Genomic DNA, 23034 nt, shown 5'->3' with positions numbered 1-23034 from the left:
TACGTTTCATAGCTGCCTCTCAACCGGAACCTCTAATTGTGTGATATTTAAGGAATGTCAGAGTGAGGAGTGATCAAGACACGAAAAGGATTATTGTATTTATTTACATAAGGGATTAGATAGAAAGAACGGATGGATGAATATGTGGGTGGGTGGATTGATGTCCTATAATGTTATTCACAATATGTATCATGTTTGTTTTGAAGAGTCCAAGCCTAGATCTCCTCACTTGTTACAGCAGTCACCGTATTCCCCTAGACACCAATCTTAGCAGCAAAGAATACGCTGGTACATCTTGCAATTTAAAAACTATTCATCGGCAGCATACACAGAAGCAATGAGACTTAGCCCTACTCCAATCTCTCTGGCTCGCAACCCCTAACTTCCCTATCCTATAGTCACTCTTTACCTGGCGTTGGTGCATCACATTTGCATTCTCCTCACTTCCTTTACACGGATCTCCCTCGGTTTCTCCATTTAGACCAGGCGTCCTTTCTTAACAGTGCGCCTGCAGCCCTCCCCCACTCCACAGGCCCCCAGATCACCTTACTTCTCTGTCGCCAAATCTCAGCCTTTTCAAAACCCATGGCCCCCTCTCGCTTACACAGTGATGTGGCCGGCGCCCCGCACCAATACAGGGTCAGGGGCATATCTCCGCAGATGCTCCTCGCTCACTACCCGCGGCGGGGGCGGCGTCTCCTCCACCTCCTCCTCTTCTTCTTCCTCCTCCTCCTCTTCTTCTTCCTCCTCTTCTTCTTCCTCGTCATCGTCAGGCCCCGAAACCGAGGACGACGACGACGGCGACGACGACGACGTTGCCGCTTCTTCTTCCTCCTCCTCCTCCAGTTCCGAGATGGTGTCGAACTCCGCCATGTTGGGCAGCAGGATGCTCATCACGTGACCCCTTGATCGCCGCCACCCTCACGAAGAATCTGAACCTGCGGAGGTGCTGGAAGAGGAGGGGGAACAAAAAGCGGAGAAAGAGGAGGTGGGTAGGGACAGGATTTGAGGAGCTGCGCCTGCGTGATGGGGTAGATGGAGTGGGGGGAGGTGTTGGAGGCGGGGGCAAGAAGGAGAAAGGAGCAAAATCGGTGTACGCTTGCGCGGCTCCAGGGGAAGGGGGCGTTAGAGGTGAACTCCAGGGAATTATCGAGGCCCGGTCTGCGGTTACCGTTCTTAATACTGCTATTTGGGCTTCTGCTACTTGTATCCGGGGACGTATCTTGTGGTTTCATTTCCTATTAATTAATAGTTGGAATTATGACCCCCTTCCCTCCAGGGCAGGGAAAGTATATTCTATAAAAGTGAGGTTAGAACTTTGCCCCATGTATCTCAAGGTGTATACCAGTGCTGTAGGTTTGTTCAGCATTAAATTTTAAAAGACTTTTGCAGCGGAATTTTGCTACACCCTGGGAGGCATTTTTATTAACATTTTACTGAAGAGGAAACTTTCTATTTACTGCTTTTATGTAATACTTATGGAGGACTTAACTGTCAAGGGCTGTGCTAAGCATATCTCATTTAATACTTCACGACCCCATGAGATATGCACCACGATGATCTTATTTTACAGATGGGAAACCTAGATGCAGAGAGGATAAGTAACTTGTCGGAAGTCATGGAGTTATTATATGGCAATCCTGGCTTTAAACTTGCGGGGGGGGGGGGTGTCTCGTCCGATTCCAGAAGCCCAATTTCCTTAACCAAAGGGCTGTACTGCCTGAAGTTGTTTGAAAGGGCTTTGTACAGTGGTGCGTTTTGGGCTTTTTATTGAAAGGTACTTGAATTTTGGAGTGTTTTTTTTGGGGGGGGGTGATGAGGGGAACGGAGGGGTTGGGGAGAGCATTCCAATCTAAGGAAACATTCATTAACATCATCCATTTTCCAGATACTGGCTAGACTCTTTCACATTCAATATCTCAGTTAACCCTTAATCCTATGACGTAAGCATCATCATTGTCTCTTTTATAGATGGCAAAACAGTCTCAGGAAGTTTAAGAATTTATTAAGGTCCATGGTGACCTTTTGTCCAGGATTTTCCATTTCAACTATTCTGTCTTCTCCACTCCCGCTAAAATGTTATAGAGACCATATATTTTTGAGTTTCCGGATGTCTCATACTATTTTATACTTGGCAACAGCACAAAAATTCATGCCATAATTTAGGGGTCATTAAGATAATAAAGTCACACAACTGCTAAGCAGTAAAACCAATACTGTAATCCAGGTATTCTAAAATCAACTGACTGCTCTTTCCGCTATGCTACAGCTGCATCCCAATTAGTGGGTGAGACTTAGGAAACAAATATTGCCACACTTTAATTTAGAGTAAGCATTGTGTTAGCAGTATAGCAGTAAAAGCAAAGCATTTAGGATGTGTGAGGGAGGAAGAAATTAGTTCTATGAGAGGCACTGATCAAACTATCATCATTATCAAGGATTTTGTGTTATTAATAACACAATGGAAGATAATTATAAATATTTTAATAAGAAATAAAAATAAGTAATAAAAATAATGGAAAAAAGTTATTGTACTCAAAAGCTTGATTATTTAGGAACTTTAAAAATAAGTTGCGGAGTTCCCGTCGTGGCGCAGTGCTTAACGAATCCGACTAGGAACCATGAGCTTGCGGGTTCGGTCCCTGCTCTTGCTCAGTGGGTTAACGATCCGGCGTTGCCGTGAGCTGTGGTGTAGGTTGCAGACGCGGTTCAGATCCTGCGTTGCTGTGGCTGTGGCGTAGGCTGGCGGCCACAGCTCCGATTAGACCCCTAGCCTGGGAACCTCCATATGCCGCAGGAGCGGCCCAAGAAATAGAAAAAAGACAAAAATAAATAAATAAATAAAATAAGTTGCAACACTATCAGTGAGCAACAAAAACTAGTTTCTTATAGCAGAGGGAACTTTACTAGCCAGAAATTATAATTAAAGATGGAACCTTAAGGTATTTTATAATAGCCTTCTGGCAAGACTGTATGTATATCTGTTTTCTTGGGCATTAATTAATAATGTGTCATATGTCACTTATCAGAGCAAAATACTTTAGACTTAAGATCAATCAATATTCTGCACCACTTCTTTCAAAAAGCAAAAAAGCCATAGGCAATACTAAAACTTTTTCCAGATATATTTTCTATAAAGTTCCACTAAATCAATCTCTAGAAGGAAGCATTTTGCTGTTCAGATGATAGTGTCTCTTTTTCACCACTCAGGATTAGACTAGGTAGGAATATTTGAAGGGGAAGGAGTATAAGGGGTGGATTTGTGATAAGTGCAACTGAAGTATTGAAACTATGGTAAAAGTGAAGAAATTACGGCTGTGGGAGATGAGAGGGAAGGAAGGGGAGGGTGAAATTCCACAGTCAAAATGGAAAAAGGCACCTGACACTAAGTCAGATGTCAAAAGGACAAAGCAGTTAAGAGAGAAGTGTTATGATTGGAGAAATTCACAGGTATAGTCAAATCTGCTCATCTGTTTTCCTGCATGTACAGTGGGCTGAAAAGGCACACATGATTCTGAAGTTAATTTGTTTTGCTGAACTACAGGAGAATTTGGAATTGGTCAGGGTGAGAAAAATACATCTTGTCAGCAAATGCAAGAAAAAACATGAATTTTTCAAAGTTGAAGTATGGTCAATTTACAAGGCTGTGATAATTACTGCTGTACAACAGTGACCCAGTCATACATATACACATATCCATTCTCTCTCAGATTCTTTTCCCACATAGATTACCACAGAATACTTTTAAATGATACTTTAGCAACCATCAAGGTTAATAAAGCTAGGAGTGGATGGAGAAGAAAGTGGTCCATGTTTCTGTCTGATGAACTAAGTAGGTCATGGGGGTAATTCTCCCATTTGTGTGGGGACCTGAGGCAAGAGGTCACAGGTTTAACCATCTAAGGAGGTTTTAGCCTTAAAACAGCTGAAAAGAATTGCAACTTTTATTTATTTATTTATTTATTTTGTCTTTTGTCTTGTTGTTGTTGCTATTTCTTGGGCCGCTCCTGCGGCATATGGAGGTTCCCAGGCTAGGGGTCTAATCGGAGCTGTGGCCACTGGCCTACGCCGGAGCCACAGCAACGCAGGATCCGAGCCGTGTCTGCAACCTACACCACAGCTCACGGCAACGCCGGATCGTTAACCCACTGAGCAAGGGCAGGGACCGAACCCGCAAGCTCATGGTTCCTAGTCGAATTCGTTAACCACTGCGCCACGACGGGAACTCCAGAATTGCAACTTTTAAAAGACAGTTTCCTTCCTTCTTGCTTCCCTCCCTCACTCCTTCCTTCTTGCTTCCCTCCCTCACTCCTTCCTTCCTGCTTCCCTCCCTCCTTCCTTCCTTCCTTTTTCTTTCTCTCTTTCACTCTTTCGATATCTATTTAAGCATATGATTCAGTGATTTTAGTGATTTTACAGAGTTGTGCAGCTATCACCACAAACTAATTTTAGAACATTTCTGTGACATTCAGAAGAAATTACTGTCCCATTTTCAGTCATTTCCCACTCTTTATCCCAGCCAGTAATTAATCTAATTTCTGCCTCTATAAATTTCTTTTCTGTACATTTCAAATAAATGGATCATACAATATGTACTTCCTTGTGTCTAGCTTCTTTTGATTAGCATAATGTTCTCGAGGTTCAACCATGTTGTCTTGTATGAATACTTCATTCCTTTTCATCGATGAATATTATTCCATTGTCAGGATGTATCACATTTTGTTTATGTAGTCATTAACTGATGACATTTAGGTTGCTTCCACTTTTTGGATATGATGAACATGCTGCTATGAAAATTTACGTACAAGTCCTTGTGTGAACAAACTATATTTTGACTTCTCTAGGATAGATAGCTATGAGTGGGATTGCTGGGTCATATGGTAAGACTGTGTTGAATTTAGGAGATCTGCCAAATTGTTTTCCAAAGTTGCTCAATTAGTTTACATTCCTGCCAGCAATGTATGAAGATTCCATTTTCTCCACATCCTTTCCAACATTTGTTATTGTCTATCTTTTTGATTTAAGCTATTCTTGTGGGTTTAAGTGCTATTACATTGTAATTTTACTTTGCATTTCCCTAATAACTAATGATGTTGAGCATCTTTTCATGTGCTTGTTGTCCATTTGTATGCCTTCTTTGATAAAATGTCTATTCAAATCTTTTGCTCCACTTTAAAAAGTCAAGCCTTATTTTAAGATAATTGGAGATTCATATATAGTTGTAAAAAATAATACAGAGAGGTCCTCTTTAATCCTTTACTCGGTATCCCTGAGTGGTAACATCTTCCATAACTATAATACACTATCACAACCTGAAACTGACATTGATACAGTCCACCCATCTTACTTAGATTTCCAGTCATACATGCATTCATTTGTGTGTGTTTATATTTAGTTCTATACAGTTTTATCACAGGTGTAGTTTTGTCTGACCAACACTATAAGTCAAGATACAGAACAGTTACATCATCGCAAAGGTCCCTCTTGTTATCCTTTTATAACCACCACCCCCTTCCTCATAACCATTAAACTATTTACCACCTATAATTGTTGTAATTTCGAGAATATTATGTAAATTGTATCACACAGTGTGTAACTTTCAGGGATCGGCCTTTTTTTACTCAGTATACTTCTGAGAATCATCTAGGTTATTGAGTGTATCAATGGTTCATTCCTTTTTATTGCTGTGTAATATTCAACAGTACAGATGTACTGCAGTTTGCTTAGCTATTCACTTCCTGAAAGACATTGGAGTTTTTCCCCAAAGTTTGGCTGTTTTGAGCAAAATTACTATGAACGTTTGTGTATGGCTTTTTGCTCTTTTAAAAATTTGGTTACTTTTTACTTATTATTGAGTTATAAAGTACCCTTTCTATCTTTTAGATAGAAGTTATTTATCAGATATGTGGTATACAAATATTTTCTCCCAGTCTGTGACTTGTTTTTTTGTGTTGTTAATGGTATCTTTTGAACTGAGAAAGTTTTCAATTTTGATGAAATCCAGTTCATCAATTTTTCTATTATCATTTATCTAAGAAATTTTTTGCCTAACACAAATTTTTTTCTCTTTGTTCTAAAAGTTTTTTTAAGGTCTGTGATCCATTTTGAGTTAATTTTTGTGCATAATATGTAATAAAGGTCTAAATTCATATTTTTACATGTGGCTATTGAATAGTCCCAGCACCATTTGCTGAAGACTGTTGAATTGCCTGAATACCTTTGTTGAAAATCAATTAACCATGAATGTATGGGTTTATTTCTGGACTCAATTCTATTCAGTTGATCTCTATGTCTATCTTCGTACCAGCATCACACCATCTTGAATATTATATAGCTTTATGTAAGTGTTTAAATTGGAACATGTGAGTTTACCAAATTTGCTTTTTTAAAAATGCTATTCTGGACCCCCTCAGTCTCCCACATTTCCTTGAAAATGTTAGGATCACCTCATCAATTTCTTCCAGAAAAGCCAACTGGAATTTTGATAGGAATCACATTGAATCTGTAGATGAATTTGGGAATATTGCCAACTTAACAATGTTATCTTTTCTGATCCATGCACATGGGATACCTCTTCATCTGTTTAGATGTTTAACATATATATATATATATATGTATACATATGTATATATACATATGTATACACACACACATATCCATGCCCAGGGCATGTGGAAGTTCCTTGACCAGGGATTGAACTTGTGCCATAGCAGTGACAAGAGCTGCTGCAGTGACAATGCCAGATCCTTAACCCACTGTGCCACAAGAGAACTCCATGTTTTGTAGTTTCTGGTGTATAAAACTTATAATTCTTTTGTTAAATTTATTACAAAATGTTTTTGTTCCTTTTTGATACTATTGCGAATGGAATTGTTTAATTGATTTCATTTTTGGATCATGCATGGCTAATTTATGGGAATATAATTTATTGTATTTGTATTGATGTGTAATCTGTGACCTTAACTGAACACATTCACTAGTTCTAATAGACGTGTGTGTGTGTGAATGCGTGCGTGAAATCCTTAGGATTTTCTACATATAAATTCATGAAATCAGTAAATAAGTGCAGTTCTACCTGTTCCTTTCTAATCTGGATCTTCTCCTTCCCTCCGTTTCTTCTCTTTCTCCTTCTCTTCCTCCTCCTCCTTTTCCTTCTCTCTCTCCTCTCTCCATTCCACCCTCCCTCTATTCCTTTCCTGCCCTTTCCAAGATTATGTAGCCTTGAATTTACAGTATATAATCTCCCTTTCCAAGATTATATAGCCTTGAATTTACAGTGCATTGTTTAACAGAAGGGTTGGGAGAATTCCTTGACTTGTTTTCAATCTTTCACCATTAAGTACGATGTTAGGTTTACTTTTATTCTTTTATTAATGTCTTTAATTAGGTTGAAGAAGTTTCCTTCTATTCCTAAATAGTCCATTTTTTTTAAAAATCATGAATGAGTCTTGAGGTTTTGTCAAACACCTTTTCCATGTCAATTGAAATGATCATGGAGTTTTTGTTCTCTTATATGTTTTATTACATAATATGATTTTCAGTTCCGAAACTTTTCATTCCTGGGATAATTCCCCTTGGTGTGTAATCACTTTGATATGTGTGTGGATTCAGTTTCTTAATATTTAAGTTTTTGCATCTATGTTCATGAGGGATATTGGTCTCTTTTTTTTCTTGTGATATTGGTCTGATTTTGGTATTATGATAATGCTACCTCTTAGAATAAGTTGGGGATTTTTCCCTTTCCCACTATTTTCTGGGAGAATTTGTGGAGGATTGTTATTTTTCTTCTTTAAATGTTTCAAGGAATTCATCAGGCCTGGGCTTTTTAATGGGTAGTTTTTAATTACTAATTCAATCTCTTTGTAATAGATCTATTCAGATTTCTATTTCTGCTTAAGTCAGCTTCAATACTTTTTGTCTTTCTAGGAATTTGTCTATTTTGTATAAGTTGTCTAATTTGTTGGCTTAAAATTGTCTGTAGCATTCTCTCATAATCTTTTTAATTTTTACAAGGTTAGTATTGATATCTCATTCATTATGACTTTTGTAATTTATATGTCCTCTCTTATTTTTCTTGGTCAGTCTAGGTACAGGTTTTTGAATTTTATCTTTTTACAGAACCAACTATTGATTTCATTGATTTTAAACTATTTTTTTTCTATTATCCATTCCATTGATTTGTGTAGTAATTTTTATTACTTCCTTCTTTCTGATTGCTTTGGATTTAATTTTCTCTTTTTTTCTAGTTTATTAAGACAGAAACATAAATTGTTGATTTGAAATCCTTCATGTATATTATAAATATTTACTCCTATAAATTTCCTTCTAGGGACTGCTTTAGCTGTATCTGAGAAATTTTCCTATGTTTTTTGTTTGCATCTGCCACAAAATATTTTAGACTTTCCCTGGTGATTTTTCTTTGACCCATTGGTTATTATGAAGTGTGTTGTTTAATTTCCATATATTTGAGAATTTCCAAGATTTTCTTCTGTTGTTGATTTCTAATTTAATTCCAGTGTTGTTTGAGAACACAAATTATGTGATACAAATACTTTTAAATTACTGAGACTTGTTTCATGGCCTACTCTATCATTTATTTTTGAGAAGATTCCATGTACATTTGAGAATAATATATATTTTGCTCTTGTTGGTTGGATTGTTCTAAAAATGTCAGTTAGATCTACATTGTAATGCTGTTCATATCTTCTGTTTTTTTTGTTATTGTTGTTTTGTTTTTTTTTTGCTATTTCTTGGGCCGTTCCTGTGGCATATGGAGGTTCCCAGGCTAGGGGTCGAATTGGAGCTGTAGCCACCGGCTTACGCCAGAGCCACAGCAATGCAGGATCCGAGCCACGTCTGCAACCTACACCACAGCTCACGGCAACGCCGGATCCATAACCCACTGAGCAAGGGCAGGGACTGAACCTGCAACCTCATGGTTCCTAGTCGGATTCGTTAACCACTGCGCCACGACGGGAACTCCATTTTTGGCTTAGTTTCATTAGTCATAATAATACTCTATGTCCATTCATGTTCCTACAAATGATAGAATTTCAATATTTTTATGGCTGAGTAATAGTCCATTAATATATACCATATCTTATTTGAATCATCTGTTGATAGGCATTTGGGTTGCTTCTTTGTCTTGGATATTGTAAATTGTGCTGGTATGAACATTGGGGTACATGTATCTTTCAAATTAATGCTTTCATTTTTTCCTCATATATATACCCTGGAGTGCAATTTCTGAGTCATATAACTGTTCTATGTTTAGTTTTTAAGGATCCTCCATACTGCTTTTCATAGTAGCTACACAAGTTTACATTCCCACCAATAGTGTATAGTGGTTCCCATTCCTCCACAACCTCTGCAACTTTTGTTATTTGTAGACTTTTTGATAATAGGCATTCTGATAGCCTATTATCAATGTGTGATTATCATAACACATTGTGGTTTTGATTTGCATTTCTCTAATGATTAGTGGTTTTTGAGCATATTTTCAGGTAACTGTTATTCATCTATATGTCATTTATAAATATGTCTATTCAGGTCTTCTGCCTATTTTTTGATTAGATTGGTTTTTTTTTGATATTGAGTTGTTTGTGTATTTTGGATATTAATGTTTTGTTGGTCACATCATTTGCGAATATTTTATCCCATTCCACAGGTTTCCTTTTGGTTTTATTGATGGTTCTCTATGCTGTGCAAAAGCTTTTAAGTTTATTAGGTCCCAAGCATTTATTTTTCTATTTTTAAAATTTCTTTTGCCTTAGGAAACTGGTTCAAAGGAATATTGATGTGATATATGTCAACATGTGTTCTGCCTGTGTTCTTTTCTATGAGTTTCATGGTTTCTGTTTTTATATTCAGGCCTTTAAACTATTATTTTTTATATGGTGTGAGAGAATGTTCTAATCTCATTGTTTTACATGTGGCTCTCCAGTTTTCAAGCTCTAGTTTTTGAAGACTGTCTTCTCTGCATTGTATTTTCTTACCTCCTTTGTCATAGATTAGTTGACCATAGGCACATGCATTTATTTCTGGGCTCTCTATTCTGTTTCATTGAGCTATGTGGCTATTTTTGTGCTAGTACTATGCTGTTTTATTGCTGTAGTTTTGTAGTATAAAGTCTGGGGGGCTTTTACATCCAGTTTTGTTCTTTTTTTTCAAGATTGCTTTGACAGTTTGGGGTCTTTCTGTGGTTCCATATGAATTTTATTTAATTTGTTCTAGCTCTTTGAAAAATACCATGGGTATTTTAGGAATTACTTTAAATCTGTTAGATTTGGGTAATATGACCATTTTAGCAATATTAGTTCAATACAAAAATGGGACATCTTTCAATTTTTGTATCATCTTTAATTTAGCTTCATGAATGTTTTATAGTTTTCAGGGTATAGATTTTTCACCTCCTTGGTTTATTCCTAGGAATTTTATTCATTTTGATGCAAATTCAAATGGAAATGTGTTTTTACTTTCTTTTCTGATATTTTGTTATTAGTGTATAGAAATACAACAGGTTTCAGTATATCAATCTTGTATCCATCAACTTTGGTGAATTCATTTATCAGCTCTATTGGTTTTTAGGTGGAAACTTTAGGGTTCTCTATATAAAGTATCATGTCATCTGCAACCAGTGACGGTTTCACCATTTCCCTTCCAATTTGGATCCCTTTTATTATTTTTTATTTTTCTGATTGTTATGGCCTGCATTTACAATACTATGTTAAATTGAAATGGTGAGAGTGGGCATTCTTGGCTTGTTCCTGAATGGAGCGGGCAGTCCTTCAGCTTTTCACCACTGGGTATGATCTTACTTTGGGTTTGTCATAAATGGCCTTTATTTTGTTGAGATGCGTTCCCTCTATACCCACTTTGCTGAGAGTTTGTGTCATGATTGGTTGTTGAATTTTATCAAATGTTTCTTTATATGAAAGTTCCCAGGCCACGGATTGAATCCAGGCTAAAGCTGCAGCTGTAGCTGCAGCAATACTGGATCCTTTAACCCACTGCACCAGGCCAGGGATCAAACCTACACCTCCACAGTAACCCAGCCACTGTAGTCTGATTCTTCAGCCACTGCACCACAGTGGGAACTCTTGTCATGCTTTTTTTGTACCTAATGAGATGAGCATATAATTTTCATTTTTCATGTTGTTAATGTGTATAATGTTGATCAATTCATGGATTTTGAACCATCCTTGCATCCCTGGGATAAATCACACTTGATAATGATGTAAGATGCTTTTAATATATTATTGAATTTGGTTTGCTAATATTTTATCGAGGATTTTTACATCCATGCTCATCAGGGATATTAGCTTGTAATATTGTGTGTGTGTGTGTGTGTGTGTGTGTGTGTGTGTGTGTGTTTGTCTGGTTTTGCTATCAGGATAATGCTAGCCCATAAAATGAGCTGGTAAACTTTCCTTCCTCTTCAGTTTTTTGGAATAATTTGAGAAGGACAAGTGTTGACTCTTCTTTAAATGTTTGATAGAATTCACCTGTGAAGCCATCGGGACCTGGGCACTTGTTTTTGGCAGTTTTAAAAAAATTACTGATTCTGTTTTGTTACCAGTAATCAATCTTGTCAGATTATCTATTTTTTTCATGGTTCATTCTTAGAAGATTGCATGTTTCTAGTATTTTATCCCTTTCTTCTAGATTGTCTAATTTGTGGCATGTAATTGTTTATAATATTCCTTATAGGGAGTTCTCATTGTGCCTCAGTGGGTTAAGGACCCAACATAGTCTCTGCACAATTTCAGGTTTGGTCCCTGGCCTTATTCAGTGGGTTAATGATCCAGCGTTACCACAAGCTGTGGTGTAGGTTGTAGATGTGGCTTCGATCCTTCATTGCTGTGGCTGTGGTATAGGCTGTAGCTGCAGCTATGATTCGACCCCTAGCCCAGGAACCCCTAGCCTAGCACCTATGCCACAGGCGTGGCTGTAGAAAAAAAGAAAAGAAAAAAAATTCTCTTAGGATTCTTTGTATTTTTCTGTGGTGTTAGTTGTAATTTCTCCTCTTTCAGTTGTGGTTTTATTTATTTGTTCTCCCTCTTTTTTTCTTGCTTGGCTAAAGGTTTGTCTGTTTCATTAATCTTTTCAAAGAACCAACTCTTAGTCTCATTGATCGTCTCTATTTTTTTAGTCTCTAGTTCATTTATTTTAAGTCTGATGTTTCTAATTTCCTTTCTTTTACTAACTTTAGGTTTTTCTTGTTCTTTTTCTAGTTACTTTAAATGTATATTTAGTTTATTTTTACAGATTTTTCTTATTTCTTGAGGTAGTACTGGATCACTATGTACTTCCCCTTTTTCCGTGCCTGCTTTTATTTTATTTTCAAAATTTTCTGGGGGCCACACCTGTGGCATGTGGAAGTTCCCAGGCTAAGGCTTGAATTGGAGCTGCAGCTACTGGCCTACACCACAGCCACAGAAACATGGGAACTACGTCTCCAACCTACACCACAGCTCACAGCTCTGCCAGATCCTTAACCCACTGAGTGAGGCCAGGGATCAAACCCATATCCTCATGGATACTAATCAGGTTCATAATCCACTGAGCCACAGTGGGAACTCCTTCATGGCTGCTTTTATTTTTTAAAATTTATTTTTATTTATTTATTTTTTTGTCTTTTACCTTTTTAGGGCCACACCCATGGCATATAGAGGTTCCCAGGCTAGGGGTCTAATTGGAGCTATAGTTGCCGACCTACTCCAGAGCCACAGCAACGCCAGATCTGAGCTGCATCTTTGACCTACACTACAGCTCACAGCAATGCCGGATCCTTAACCCACTGAGCGAGGTCAGGGATTGAACTTGCAACCTCATGGTTCCTAGTCGGATTTGTTTCCGCTGTGCCATGACAGGAACTTCTTGTGGCTGCTTTTAAAATTTTTTCTTTGTTGTTGATTTTGACAGTATTAATACAATGTGTCTTGGGGAAAGTGTATGTGTTGAATCAATTACATGTATTCTTAGCTTCCTGGACTTGTGTATTCATTTCTTTCCTTAGGCTTGGTAAGTTCTCAGCTATTTTTTCTTTCTTCTTTCTTTTTTTTGCTTTCTTTAGGGCTGCACCTGCAGTGAATGGACCCAGGCTAGTGTCAAGTTGGAGCTGCAGCTGCTGACCTATGCCACAGCCACAGCAATGCAGGATCTGAGCTGCATCTGCAACCTATACCAAGCTCACAGCAACGCCACAACCTTAACCCACTGAGCGAGGCCAGGGAGTGAACCTGCATCCTCATGGTTGCTAGTCAGGTTCATTACCACTGAGCCAAATGGGAACTCCTATTACTTCTTTAAATAAACTCTCTGCTCCCTTTTCCCACTCTTCTTATTCCGGCATACCCATTTCCATAATGTTACCCTTCCTGAAAGTGTAGTTCTCATAGAACTTCCTCATTTTTAAAAAAGGTCTTCTCTTTCCTCTTCTGTTATTGTTTCAAGAGTTGGACCTTTGAGCACACTAGTGCTGTTCTCTTCATTATGGCATTCTCTATTTCCACTGCTTTATAATGCATTCTTCACCTCATTTATTGAGTTATTCAGCTCCAGAATATCTATTTGTTTTTATTTTAGCATTTCATTCTCTTTGGTAAGATATTCATTCTATTCATTATTTTTTCCTGAGATCATTGAACTGCCTTTCTGAATTTTCTTGCATCTTGTTAGGTCTCTTCATCATAGTTATTTTTAATTCTCTCTCAGTTAGGTAACAACATAATAATTTATCTTTTGTTTCTAGAGAATTGTCACTTTCTTTTTGTGATACACTCTTACTGTGGTTCTTCATAGTGCTTGATTCCTTAGCCTGCACATTTGAAGTATCAGATACTTTTCTTCTTTAGGTAAAGTTTTTATTTAGTTAGTTAGTTTAAAAACTTGATTCTAATAATTCATTTGGTTAGAAATTAGAGACCTTTTATTTTCCAGTAGGTGGTAATATAGTATAAGTTTTGGGTTTCTCTTAACCTGAGCTGCTTCTGATTATATTTAATACTGGGCATTTTCTACCCTGTCAGATGTGCTGCCTTTGTTATTGCTACTTGTGCCTTGTGGGTTATTGGTGCCTTGCTGCTTCTGGTTTTACTGCCTGTGCCATGGGATGGCAATTCCCTTGCATTCAATATTTCCTTAGTCACAGGCTCTATCATTGCAGGGGAGGGAAATGGTGGGGGCAGCCAGAGTAACAGGTACTTCTAACCATATTGAGTGTTGTTAGCTTCCCAGGTGCCACCACTGTGGCTGAGGAGAAGAGGGCCAGAGATGGGCACCTCCATGCCTGGAGGGACAGGGTTGCAGACCCTGCTGCCACTGCTGTCTCATTATGTGTGGTTGTGAGCAGAGTCATATGCTCTACCTCCCCTGCTTCTATGGGGTTTTCTGGGACTGCCTTGGCCAAGCGTCAGGATCATAGGCACCACCTCTACTGTTCCTTTGTTTCTGCCTCCTCTATGTGTTCTAGTCTATCCACCTTTAGATGTACAGATGTGTGGAACTCTTTTGGCATCCTGTTGTGTTGTGTGGGCAGAGGCACCTTTGTTGAGCTGTGGATGTTTTACTGGTTATAGATTGAAGGGGAGAGACAAAAGTTAGCTATTCATACTGATGTCACAGCCTGTTTAATGCATTTCTTATCCATTTTCTCTCTTTATCTGCTTTCTCTAATTGAGCATTTTTATTATTCCATTTTGTTTCTTTATTATTTATAACTCCCTGTAAAAATGTTTCAATATTCTACCTTTGGTTTACAATATGCATTTAAAATAATCTAAGTACACCTTCAAATAATATCACATTGCTTCATGTATAATATAAAGACATTATAAGAACATATTTCCAATTCCTTCTTCCTATCCCTAGTACCACTGTTGTCATACATTTTACTTTACATAAGCTATTCATTGTTAATATTTTTGTGATGTAATTATACATAGAACAATTAAAAATAATAAAGTATTTTACCTTCATTTATTCTATTTCATATGTTTCCACTTTTTTGTTTTTATTTTTTAAATTTTTTTTTTGTTTTTATTTTTTTGTCTTTTGTCTTTATAGGGCCGCACCTATGGCATATGGAGGTTCCCAGGCTAGGGAGTCAAATTGGAGCTGTTGCTGCCAGCCTACGCCACAGCCACAGCAAAGCCAGATCAGAGCTGCATCTGCAACCTACACCACAGCTCATGGCAACGCCGGATCCTTAACCCACTGAACAAGGCCAGGGATTGAACCCACAACCTCATGGTTCCTAGTCGGATTAGTTTCTGCTGCACCATGATGGGAACACCTGTTTCTACCTTTTTAAATGGAAATCTTTGACTTATATTCCTTCTGTTTGAAGAACTTTTAAAAAATATTTTTGTAGAGTAAGTCTGTTAGCAATAAAGTTCCTCAGGTTTTATTTGTCCAGGAAAGAGCTTATTTCTTTTCACTTTTAAAGGATTTTTTAACTTTATTATATAGAGTTCTACATTGACAGCTTATTTCTTTCAATAATTTAAATATGTCACTCCATTTTCTTCTTGCATGCAGGCTTTCTGATGAGAATTCTGCTGTAATTTTCATGTTCTGTAGGTAATATGTTTTTTGTTCTGTTTTTGTTTGTTTGTTTGGTCTGGCTGCCTTTAAGATTTTCTCTTGCTTTGTCTCCACTAGTTTTATTATGATATATTTTTGTTTGTTTGCTTGGCATTTGTCCTGCTTGGTATTCTCTGAGCTTCTTAGTCAGAACATTCTACCCTACATAAGTATAATATACATTTTTCTAAAAGGCACACAGAACATTGGGCAGTAGATCATATGTTAGACTTCAAAACAAGCCAACACATTTAAGAAGGTTGAAATCATATCAAGTATCTTTTCCAACCATAGTGATATGAAACCAGACATTAATAACTGGATGAAAATTGGAAAAAATTGAGAAATGTCTATTCAGGTTATTTGCATATTTTTAATTGGGTTATTATTATTTTTATTTTGCTTTTTTTTTCTTTAGGGCTGCACCTGCAGCATATGGAAGTTCCCAGGCTAGGGGTCAGATTAGAGCTGCAGCTGCTGGCCTATGCCACAGCCACAGCCACAGCAATGTGGGATCCAAGCCACACCTGTGACCTACACCACAGCTCAGAGCAATGCCGGATCCTTAACCCACTGAGTGGGGCCAAGGATCAAATTCACATCCTCATGGATACTGGTTGGGTTCATTACCACTGAACCATGATGGGAACTCCTAATTGGGTTATTATTATTATTATCTTACTATGGCATTGAATTCCTTATACATTTTAGATGTTAACCCCATATCAAATATATGTTTTGGGGAGTTCCCATTGTGGCACAGTGGAAACAAATCCAACTAGGAACCATGAGGACACAGGTTTGATCCCTGGCCTCGCTCAGTGTGTTAAGGATCTGGCATTGCCATGAGCTGTGGTGTAGGTCACAGATGTGACTTGGATCTCATCTTGATGTGGCTGTGGCTGTGGTGTAGGCTGGCAGCTGTAGCTCTGATTATACCCATAGCCTGGGAACCTCCATATGCCATAGGTGTGGCCCTAAAAAATATATATGGTTGGGAAATATTTTCTTCCATTCTATAGGTTGTCTCTTGACTCTGTTGATTATTTCCAGAGCTGTGCAGAGGATTTTAGTTTGATGCAATCCTACCTGTCTATTTTCGCTTTTGTTGCCTGCATTTATGAGGGTCAAATAAAACAAATCATTGCCCAGACCAAAGTCAAGTTTTTCCCCTATGTTATCTTGTAGGAGTTTTATAATGTTGGCTCTTACATTTAAATCTTTAATCCAGGAGTTCCCATTGTGGCACAGTGGAAACAAATCCAACTAGTGTCCATGAGGATGCAGGTTTAACCCCTGGCTTTGCTTAGTTGGTTAAGGATCCGGCTTTGCCATAAGCTGTGTTGTATGTCACAGACATGGCTCAGATCTGGCATTGCTGTGGCTGTGGTGTAGGCTGGCAGCTGCAGCTCCAATTCAACCCCTGGCCTGGGAATCTCCATATGCCATAGGTGTGGCCCTAAAAAGCAAAAAAAGAAAAAAAAAAAAAGAAAAAGAAAAAGAAAGGAAAATAAAAGGAAATCCTTAATTCACTTTGAGTAGATTTTTGTATGAAAAAGGTATCTAATTTTTTCCTTTTCCATGTGTAAATCCAGTTTCAAAGTACCGTTAATCTGTTTCCATTGTGTGTTCTTGGCACTTTTGTCAAAGATCAATGGACTGTAAATGCATAGATTTATTTTCTGTGCTCCCTTTCCTGTTTCTTTGTTCTCTGTTTTATGTCAATACAATACTGTTTTGATTACTATTGCTTTGTATTATATTTTGAAATCAGGCAGTATAAAGGCTGAAACATTGTTCTTTTTCAAGATTGTTCTGACTGTTTAAGATTCTATTATTGTCCCATGTGAATTTTAGGATTTTTTTTTTATTTCTGTGAAAAATGTCATTGGGATTTTGATAGTGATTGAATTGGATCCATATATCCTTTCGGGTATTATGGCAATATTAACAATATTAATTCTTCAAATTCATGAACACAAAATATATTTCCATTCAGTTGTGTCATCTTTAATTTCTTTCATCAATGTTTTATATGTTTCAGCATAGGTTTTTTACCTCCATAGTTACATTTATTTCTAAGTATTTCATTGTTTCTGAAGCTATAGTAAATGGGATTACTTTCTCAATTTTTTTCAAATAGTTTGTTGCCAGTGTATAAAAACACAACTAATTTTTGTATATTGATTTTTGTATTCTGCAACTTTACTGAATTCATTTATTCATTCTAACACCTTTTTTTTAATGGAGTTGGTAGGGTTTTTTATATATAAGATTATCCAGTCTTAAAGAAAATTTTACTTCTTCCTCTCTGATTTACGTTTTCTCTGCCTAATATTTCTGTGTAGGACTTCTAATACTGTATTGAATAGAAGTAGCAGGAGCAGGCATTCTCATTTTGTTCTTGATCTTAGAGGAAAAGCTTTTTTTAGTATGATGTTAGCTGTGAGTTTCTAATATATGGCCTTTTTGTGTTGAGCTTCACTCCTTTTATAACTAGTTTGTTTAACAGTTTTTTTAAAAATCATGAATGTATTTTGAATTTTTAGAAAATGCTTTTTCTTCATCTATTAAGAAGATCATTATCTTTTAAATTTTCATATTGTTAATATGGTATCATAATTATTGATACTGTTATTGAACCACCTGTGTACTTGAAGGATAAATCCCAGTTGGTCATGTTGCATGACCCTTTTAAGTTGCTGATAAACTTGAATTGCTATCATTTTTTAAGGGTTATTGCATTTATATTCATTCAGGTATATTGGCTTGTAATTTTCTTTTCTTATAGTTCCCTTTACTTGCTTTGGTATCAAGTAATGCTTGCCTCATAAAATGAGTTCAAAGGAGAGGAGGTCAAGATGGTGGAGTAAGAGGATGTTGAGCTCACTCGCCTCCAAAAACACATCAAAAATAGAGATTCTGAGAAGAATGGATGTGTGTACATGTATAACTAAATTAATTTGTTGTACAGTAGATATTACCACATTGTAAATCAACTGTACATCAATAAAACTTAATATATACATATTAATTATATATATAACTTAATAATATATATGACTATATCTATATTTATATCTATAGGTGGAGCGACTCTCACTGGAAACAAACTAGAGAGTAGAAGAAAGGCCCTTCTACAACAAAGGCTGTAAAGAAAGATCCACATGGAGTTGGACAGGAAGGGAGGAGAAGCAATCAGGTCAGGACCCATGCCCCTAGCAGAGGACAAAAAAGAGGAGTGGGATATCATGGGCTCAGATATCCTCCCTGGAGAGTGAGTGGTTTGAGCCACATATTGGGCAAACCAGATTTGGGGTCCAACAATAGAAAGATGAGTTTTCTTAGCTGGCTTGAAAACCAGTGGGACTTACTGGTGGGCTGTACGGAATAGACTTCATGCAGAAAGCATGTGCACACACATACATTTGGTTATTCCTGACACCAAGGTGGATGAAGCAGATTGAAGAATCCATGGGGCTCTGACTGGTCTACTGTAACCACCTCAGCATGCACACCAGCCCAAACTTGGTGCCTGCTCCAGTCTTTCTTACTCCAGTGCAGCTCTCCACTAGGGCAATGGCTGCCATCACTGAGAAGAGTGCACACATGGGTGGAATGGAGCCAGCTTAGACCCAGAACTGCGTCTGAACCAGGTAAGGGTAGCCATTGCTAGCATACCTCTGGGAACAACCTGGGGCTCTAACAGGCCAGCTGGGATCTTCCTAGTATGTGTGGCAGCCTGTCCCAGGTGCCTATTCCAGCTCCACTTGTTCTAGCACTGTTCCCCACTGGAGTTAAAGTGCTATTGCTAGGAAAGCTGCATGCACTTGGAGGAAGCAGAGCTCACTCAGACCTGGCCCTGCCTCTGAATGGGGTAGGGTTAGCCATTGCTGGTGAGCTTGTGGAAGCAGCAATTGGAGAATGGACTGAAGCTCTGACTGGTATGCTGAGACCATCCCAGCCCAGTTCATACCAGGCACCTAGTCCAGAACTTCTTGCTCTGGTGCTGCTCTCCACTAGAATGGAGGTGTCATTGCTAGGGGAAGAGTGCACACTTAGAAGGAGTGGAAACAGCTTGGACCCAAACCTTGGGCTTCTCCAACTCTTTGGGCCCTGATCCCATCCTTGATAAGGTGGTAATGGCTTTTGAGCATAAGAATAACCCCAGCCCATATCTGGATCTGGCTCTAGTTGCTCCATCTCTAGCCTTACCTCCTACCAAGGCAGTAGCTGCCAGCACACTCTGATAGAAAATGTGACCTGTGGTCACTTTAGATCCAGCTCAACCAGCACAGCCACTAGGCACACACAGATTGCATAGGGACACACTAATGTAAGGACACCTCTTTAAGACCACGACAGGTAAATGTTTCATCTAATTTAATAGAGACAGAGAAAGTTAAACAAAATAAGAAGATAGAGGAATTTGTTTCAAATAAAATAAAAGAAAAAAACTTGAAAAATCCTAATGGGACACAGAAAAATAATAATTTAAAATTAACAATATATCATTTTAAAGATTTCAAAATATAAGAATAATAATATCATTAGTAATAAGAATGCTAACTGAACTTGGGCAAAGAATAGATGAACACAGTGAGAATTTTAACAAAGAACTAGAAAACATAAAAAAGAACCAGTCAGAGCTGAAAAATAAAATAAGTGAAATGAAAAAACACACTAGAAGGAATTACCAGACAGTCTAAATGATACAGAAGAATGCATAAGTAATCTGGAAGGTAGAATGATAGAAATCACCCAATCAGAACAGGGAGAGCAAAAACAAAACTTAAACTTAGGATAGTTTAAGGAATTTGGGGAAAATATCAAGCATAGTAACATTTACATTATAGAGGTCCCAGAAGGAGACAGGAGAAAGAAAGGGGGAGAAAATATATTTTGCAAAATTATGGCTGAAAATATTCCAAAGCTGAAGAAGGAAACAGATTTCTAAGTACAAGAAGCACAGAGGGATGAACCCAAATAGACCCACACAAGATATATCACAAAGAAAATGGCAAAGGTTTAAGATGGAATAGATAGAATTTTAAGTCAGCAAAAGGAAAACAAAGTATCACATTCAAGGGAAGCTACATAAGGCTACTGGCTGATTTTTCTGCAGAAACTGCAGGTCAGAAGGGAGTGCCATGATATATTTAAAGCACTGAAAGGGAAAAAACCTACAAACTAGGATACTCTATCCAGCATTGTTATCAGTCAGGATTGAAGGAGAGATGAAATGAAAATCTCAGACAAGCAAAAACTAAGAGTTCATCAGTACTAAACTAACCCTATGATAAGTATTAAATGGTCTTTGCTAAGTTGAAAAGAAAAAGCTATAACAAGAAGGAGTGTATAGGAATGGAAGAATACCACTAATAAAGACAATATATAGTAATGGCTTTGGATCAATCACTTAAATAAATGAACACAAAGATTTAAAGGCAAAAACTGTAAAATCAACTATAATTGCAAAAAACAGTTAAGGGATAGACATGAAGGTGTAAAATACAACATTGAGAATGCAAAATTTGGGAGAGGGGATTAAAAACATATAGATCTTGTAGAATGTATGTGAGCTTATTTTAAAAAGACATTTTTGAGGTATAATTTACATACTATACAATTTGAAAATTTACAGTGATCAGTTAACTTTTAGTATATTTACATATTTGTGCAAACATCACCACAATCAACTTCAGAATATTTTTATCATTTCAAAAGACAGCCCATGACATTTATCTTTTGCCTTCTAGTTCTACTCCCTAGCACTAAGCAACCACTAATCTATTTTCTATCTCTATAGAATTTCACATTCTGGACATGTAGTATAATTGAAATCATACAATATATCCAGCGAAGATATCTTTCAAAAATGAAAGCAAAATAACATTCCTATGTTAAAAACTGACTGAATTATTTTCTAGCATATCCACCTTATAAAAAATACCAAAGAAAATTCTTCAGGGTGAAAGAAAGTGATTCCAGATAATAATTTGAATCCACATGAAAAAACAACCTGCTGGTAAAGGTAATTGCATAATTATAAAAGTAATTTAAATGCATATTTCTTCTTTAAGGTGCCTGAAAAAGCAATTGTATATAGTGATATATAGTGATTTATCTTGATTTATAAATTGTAGTGTAGTTGATTTACAATATTGTGTTGGTTTCAGATGTACAGAATAGTGATTTAGTTATTCTTTTATGATTATATGGATGTAATTGTATCATTGGACATTGGATTGATAGTATATAAAAATACAGTATTTTGTCAATAACAGCAGAAATATGTGGGTAGGAGTAAAGCTATATTGTCTAAAAAAATTAATCTTACACAAATCTCTTTTAGCTGGCTCTACAGGTTGGAAGAGGCAGCCTTATTTTTGCCAAGTTGAATTAGAAGTCCAAGTTCCTCAATCATTCTCCATTTAAATCTGAGAGGGGTGAGCTTATTATTTCTGGGTGGACATGGAGTTTCTGATTCCCCACTATGCTTCTACTAATGCCTCCTTTGCTGTGAAGGTAGCAGTTTTTGTCTCCCCTCATGGCCTCTGCTCATATCACAAGACAGGAGAAGCCTATTTCGTGCTTAGCAAATTTGAACATTGATCTCTCCATAGGCATCTACTGCTGTCACCTAGGTGGAGAGCGAGGGGTATTTCATTATTAAGAGGTGGGAGTAGCAATCCAGGCTCCTGTTTGTGGTCTACACTGACACCATGTGGAAATGGTGACTCATTACAGTACTGAGGGTTTAAAAGTTTATGCTCTCTACTTGGCCTTCTTCTACAACTTCCCTTTACCCACCCCAAACCTTGTTACAAACCTGAAAAGGTTTAAGTCTGGGCTCTTGGTCTTTACTGACATGGAAGTGGGTGGTACAAGTTATTTGAATGGTATTTAGCTGAAGTAGTGAAATTATTGTCTAAAATTTTTCTATCTTATCAGCCTTACTTATCTTGATTTATAAATTGTAGTGTAGTTGATTTACAATATTGTGTTGGTTTCAGATGTACAGAATAGTGATTTAGTTATTGTTTTATGATTATATTTCATTATAGGTTATTGCAAGATACTGAATATAATTCCATGTGCATGCAGTAAATCCATGTTGCTTATATATTTTGTGTATAGTAGTTTGTTTCTTTTAATCCTATACTCCTAATTTGTCCCTCCCCCATCCTTCTTCCCTTTGGTAACCATAAGTTTGTTTTCTATGTCTGTGAGTCTGTTTCTCTTTTGCATATAGATTCATTTGTGCTATTTTTTTGGGTTCCACATATAAGTGATATCATATAGTATTTGTCTTTCCCTGTCTGATTTATTTCACTAAGTATATTCTCTTTCTCAATGTTGCTGCAAATGGAAATATTTAATTATTTTTTAATTTTAATTTTTTTTGGCTTTTAGGGCTGCACCCATGGCATATTTAAATTCCCAGGC

The 23034-nt window shown here is 37.2% G+C and overlaps 1 protein-coding gene and 1 long non-coding RNA gene across 3 annotated transcripts in view; one reads left to right on the top strand and one right to left on the bottom strand.

Moving 5' to 3' along the window:
- Positions 1-894, bottom strand: part of CHIC1 (cysteine rich hydrophobic domain 1) — a 47984-nt gene extending 47090 nt beyond the window's left edge. The window contains exon 1 of the mRNA XM_047765019.1: positions 605-894. Within this exon, the coding sequence (XP_047620975.1) occupies positions 605-894 (290 nt within the window). The remainder of the gene's footprint in view (positions 1-604) is intronic.
- On the top strand, positions 892-22670 carry LOC125118480 (uncharacterized). 2 transcript variants are annotated; one of them, XR_007132832.1, is made up of 5 exons: positions 896-988; positions 18673-18787; positions 19035-19241; positions 21516-21619; positions 21941-22669. It is a non-coding gene; the product is annotated as an uncharacterized LOC125118480 (long non-coding RNA). The 2 variants fall into 2 exon arrangements; XR_007132831.1 differs by having other exon boundaries at positions 892-988; positions 18673-19241; positions 21941-22670.
- The last annotated feature ends 364 nt before the right edge of the window (positions 22671-23034 follow it).

Source organism: Phacochoerus africanus, chromosome X (assembly GCF_016906955.1).
Source record: "Phacochoerus africanus isolate WHEZ1 chromosome X, ROS_Pafr_v1, whole genome shotgun sequence".
NCBI classification, from domain to species: domain Eukaryota; kingdom Metazoa; phylum Chordata; class Mammalia; order Artiodactyla; family Suidae; genus Phacochoerus; species Phacochoerus africanus.
Note: the sequence above shows the minus strand (reverse complement) of the source record. Positions and strands in the feature narration are given on the sequence as shown.